General features: G+C 40.7%; 1 protein-coding gene across 1 annotated transcript; it reads right to left on the bottom strand.

Annotated features, from left to right (window-relative positions):
• Window positions 1–212: 212 nt before the first annotated feature.
• On the bottom strand, window positions 213–4,785 carry b4gat1.L (beta-1,4-glucuronyltransferase 1 L homeolog). Its single transcript, XM_018257699.2, has 2 exons — window positions 3,540–4,785; window positions 213–3,094 (listed from the first exon to the last, which is right to left on the bottom strand). Exons 1-2 carry the CDS (start codon window positions 4,602–4,604, stop codon window positions 2,903–2,905), a joined length of 1,257 nt encoding a protein of 418 aa, XP_018113188.1. The 5' UTR covers window positions 4,605–4,785; the 3' UTR covers window positions 213–2,902.
• Between the last annotated feature and the right edge of the window lie 274 nt (window positions 4,786–5,059).

Raw genomic sequence — 5,059 nt, 5'->3', positions numbered from 1 at the left:
TACTGCAGCTCCTATCCTAAACAAACAGAGAGTTTCTAGAGCTTTTTACTCAGGTATGGCAAAACATTCTACAGAATAAATATAGCATTCTAGCTTGCACCATTGCAGCTAATCTATTGGCAATAAAATGCCTCCATAGCTTTCCTTCTCCTTTAAACAGAAGAAGTTGTAACAAGAAGAGTGTTGAAAAGTTGTCATTTTAAAGTGAACCATTTTTCATATTTCATATGTTTAATGAAAATCACTGTGTCCAGTAAGCAGCTTAATAAGTTACAACATTAAACAGTCATTCAGCTTTATGCATGAAAGCTGGACAAACAACAATATAAATAGCCAGAGACAACAGTGATTCAGGTTAGTAGTCACTCAAACCAATAAATATTTCATCTTACATGGGACTCTAGGCATTGACATGGTAAAAGGATCACATATTTTCAAATAGAATATCAACACTAGGTGACAGTTAGGCATTATACTTTGTGATATATACATATCCTTACACAGAAGCTGGAGGCCAGCAGGTAGAACAAGCCTAGTCCAAAAGGTAGTGGTTTCCCCATTCTACTAAATGCCAACACATGCAGAAATAAACACTGTTAAATTAAATTTTTTAGCACAGCTACTGTATTTGTAAATGTCACATTCTGTTTTAGTTACTGCTACACCGAGTCATAAGTACCAATGCCACTTTAAGGAGAATTCTGTTAAATGGAACAATGGTATTACTGCAAGTTAAGCAGGTTTCACATGGACAAATGGTAAACTTGATGGACTTCCTACTTCCTTCCTTGTAACTTTGTTTCAGTGGCACCCACCTATGAATTAGGGTGGTTACACTCATTTACAACTATATTACTTTACACTGAAAAGAGTGTGATTTGCTGATCTGCCAATTAAATTACCCATAATTAACAATTCACAGAGTAGAGCAGCAGGGTTGGCAGCACCATGTCTGGCCACGCAATGTTGCTGACTAGTAGTGCTGGGAAAAGGATTGACAAAAGAAAGCTTAACTGTCTGATAAGGGTTGCTGCATGTTTGCTTCTTAAAAATTAGGCATTATAATATAATATAATTAGGCATTATAATCATTAAAAATGTAGTATGATTTAGAGTTTTCAGTGCACAGACTGCATTTTCTATAACAAAATGTAGTGTTGGGGCTGGCACACTACTTTACTCCACTATTTTAAATCTGTAATCTGACACAGATTATATTTTAGCAAAGGTAAGCAATAAAGCTTTTGTAAAAAGAAAAAACAAAACAAGGAATAATCTCTGCACAGAATAATAATGTCCTCATTAACTTTAAAAAGTAAATCAACTGAAATAAATGCTTCATAAAGATTTGGTATATTCTTCCTTTATTAGTGTAACTTTATGGGCATCTTATTATTAAAAGAAAAACTAAGGGCCGGGGCACAAAAAGTGAGATTTTTCATTTTGAGCCAAAATACACTGCATCTGCCTGCAACTGAGCCAAGGCAATGTATTTGGATGCAGGCACATGCAGCAGCAGTGGACGAGTGAATTATTGGCCATTGTTGTGTTTTTATACTACACCCCTACCTTTTAATAGTCAACTGAGTAAGTTTAAATATAGATAATTAGCTATAATGTACAAACAAACCCCTATTTGTTAGTGAATATTTTGCTGTTGAAGTCTAATATGAAGGCTGCATGGGATTTATCTTTGAAGTGGTCATCGGATACACTTTCTCCTTCTGCCACAACTGTTTACAAGAACCAGAACTTGGAAAGAGCACAGGTTAAGTTAAAAAATGACAAGAACTATGTTCAGCACAAGTTCTACTCATAAACTTAAAACTAATGCTGATCAAAATGGCATCCTGCATTATACAAGCAGATCTAAGACGTCAATTCTGGACCTTCAGACCAATTCAGAAGCGTATCTGCTCATGTACGGCACCCTCTGATGGGCTCCCCCAAACGAAACCTGCCAGAAAATTGTCCAAATGTTGATTGGGCAGGTTCAATTTTCTCCATTGGATGTAGGACCAAATCAATATGCCCTAGGTCAAAACAATTGGATTACCCCATCGCCTATTTTAGGTGGGAATATTGGTGGATAGATTAAATTGTATGGCCATCTTTAGTCCCTATATCTTTTCAGTGTCAAAATCAGTGGTTAAGAAAAAATATGCTTAAAAATTGTGAATTTTCCATTGTTGCTACAGTTTACACCATACTGCAAAAGCTAAGGTCAAAGACACACTGATCCCATAGCGCACAGTGAAGATGGGGCAGAGTGGATTGGTCTGTTCTCCAATTGTATCTAAGCAAGTGGAGAAAATGCGGATTGTGCTGTTCGCCTAAGTGTGGTTAGGACACCTTTTAGTTGAAGCAACAGTTAAAAGTTTGCTTTTACCCTGCTGAGTTTGAGAGTTCTCCTGCGTTAAGGCCCCTATACACAGATGATATAAGCTGCCAACAGATTAAGTCGGCAACTTATTGGGCAGTGTATGGGGCCCTCGGACAGGCTTCCCCAATTGATATCTGGCTGAAAGTTGACTGGATGTCGATCAGCAGGTTTAAAAATCCTGTTGGATAGAGGAACTAGGACTTACAATAAGATCAGCCAGATATCTCCTACCTCAAGTTCCGCATATCAGGGAGAGATTCGCTTTTATGGCCAGATTTTGGAAAACATTAAGTCTAATGATTACCAGACCAGAAGCAATAATATTTAGTGATAACAATAATCAGTAGTAGCAATATACTGTACTTCACCCAGAATACCTGTATTTGTTTATCGAAAACATAAAAAACAAACTTCAAGCCCTAGATATTAGTTCCTTAAACCCAGACATGGCCATCATATTTCACCAGTCGTGCCCAGTACTTCCATGTCCAGAACCCTTTCAGTTAAATCGGTACATGATCAGCAATGCCGGAGAGACTCAGGATATCTGAGTTTTAGCTCCTCCTTAAAGCCTCTGAATAGTTGTCGATTTCTTCGATTTTCTGCATCTTTCTGGCTGTGGAAGTCACCTGGAAGCTTGTGGCCCTTATGAAGCAGGAAGGCTGAGTCAAGTACAGCAAATGAGAAACCAGCCATATTCAATTCGCAAGCCTGTAAAAAAGGAAATAATGTCTCTTGTAAGCCTTATTGTTATGTATTCACTCACACTATGATCATATCGTAGCACAATTATACACTGTGTTATTACTCAGGGTTGGGGGCAAATCATAATGTGGTGAACGAAAGAGGTACACAACATAAAATGTATTCCGATTATTGGGCTCCCCATATATAATAAAAGGCACTATGTTTGCCCAGTAGCAGTAACCCATAGCAACCAAAAAGATGTTTGCTTTTAAACAGTTGACCAGTAAATTCTACCTACAGATTGGTTGCTATAGGTTAAAGCAAGGGCAAACTTATTACCTGTTATTACATGAGGCTGCCTTCTAAACTCTGGGCATACACCCCCCTAACATATTCAGCCCTATGCCAGTCCATTAGTCTACAGTAAATTATCTAAGCCTCCATACATAATCACCATGGGTATTCATACCTGACTTATCCTGTTGAAGCCATACTGCTTAAACCTCTCATCATAGGCTGGAACATCAGCACTCCCAATGTAAAACGGTTCCCAGGGATCCCTCCACTCGACAACATATGCAACGCCCAGTTTTGCGCCTGGTTTCTTTTCTGGCAAATTTATCCAGTAAGAATAATTAGTTGGTGCCTGACAACGTGGACACAACTCTTCATAAAACGCCCGCACTTCTCCCACCTGATACAGCCGCATCAGTTCTTCCTTGGCGTTAGGAAGTCGTCGTGTATGGCGTATCTCAAAGGCCGGCACCACAAAAACCATTTGTGGATCCACTCCTCCGGTAGCAAGATTTACAAACCCTGATCGTAGGCCTTCGCTAGGAACCATATCAATATCAACTACTAGCACATAAGCGGCACTTCCAATACCAGCCCTGGCAACATTCCTTAGTAAGTTGTTGGGGTAAGAAGCATTGCCTGCATAGTTAACGACCTTATGGCCCATGTCCGCTGCCTTGGAAAAGACTGCCTCGCAGGTAGGCAAAGTGGCAAACTCAGAGAGCTCTTCCAAATCTGGAATGGTTACCCTAAAACTGGATTTGCATGCTAGATGGAATGACACCCGTTGTCTTACATGTGGGCAGAGCTGAGAGAGGGCATACATTAACTTGATAGCCAGTTTTGATTGCATAGCACTAGAAGCAAACAAAGCCAATGAAATCCTTCCATCCCAATGCTGGACTAGATCTTGCAAATGGCCCAGGTTGTTAATGCTTGCGTGAGATGCCAAAGCCACATCCAAGTCTTTCCAATTGCCCTTTTCATGAGGAAGCAGATTGCGGTAGATCCAATATTGCCCACTGGAATCCAAAATGCCACCTACTGTTGCAGCCCTAAGATGCTCCTTCTGCACCTGTGAGCCTGAATGAGAGGCGCCCACGGGCACTGGGTAGGCAGAGCGATGCAGTTGCCCATGAAGGTTAGACAGCAGAGAAAGATAAAGTAGTTGAAGGAGGGCAACAAGGAGCAGGGCAATAAGTGCCACTCTGAAAAATGAGCAACGCATAGTAGGGGGCATGCATACCACCCAGCAGTTCCGCTTCTAGCGGGACAGCCCCAATTTTCATAACACAGGACGCTATTTGATAGATGGTAGCGGCTACTTCCTATCCTCGGAAGGGACCACCGTGACGTCACGGTCATGTGGTCATACCATGTGACAGCTCCATTGCGCATTCCCCATTGGTAGCGGCTAGTTCCTAGCCTCTGAAGGGACATCCGTGACGTCACGGTCATGTGACCGCTCCATTGCGCATTTACCCATTAGTGAGCGGTACATTTGAACAGGGTAGCGGTTAGTTCCTATCTATTTGAAAATCTCAAACAGAATGTCCTCACAAGTATCGCGAGATGAGACTATGACGGAACAAATGCCATATATATGCGCCATGATGTAACTTGTTTCAGGAAAAATAAAATAAAAGAGATCTTTATTCCTGGTTCCTAAACAATCCCTGCTGTTGCCAATATTTA

This window comes from Xenopus laevis, chromosome 4L, assembly GCF_017654675.1.
Source record: "Xenopus laevis strain J_2021 chromosome 4L, Xenopus_laevis_v10.1, whole genome shotgun sequence".
NCBI classification, from domain to species: Eukaryota; Metazoa; Chordata; class Amphibia; order Anura; family Pipidae; genus Xenopus; species Xenopus laevis.
The sequence above is the reverse complement of the archived record's forward strand: the minus strand, read 5'-3'. Positions and strand labels throughout refer to the sequence as shown.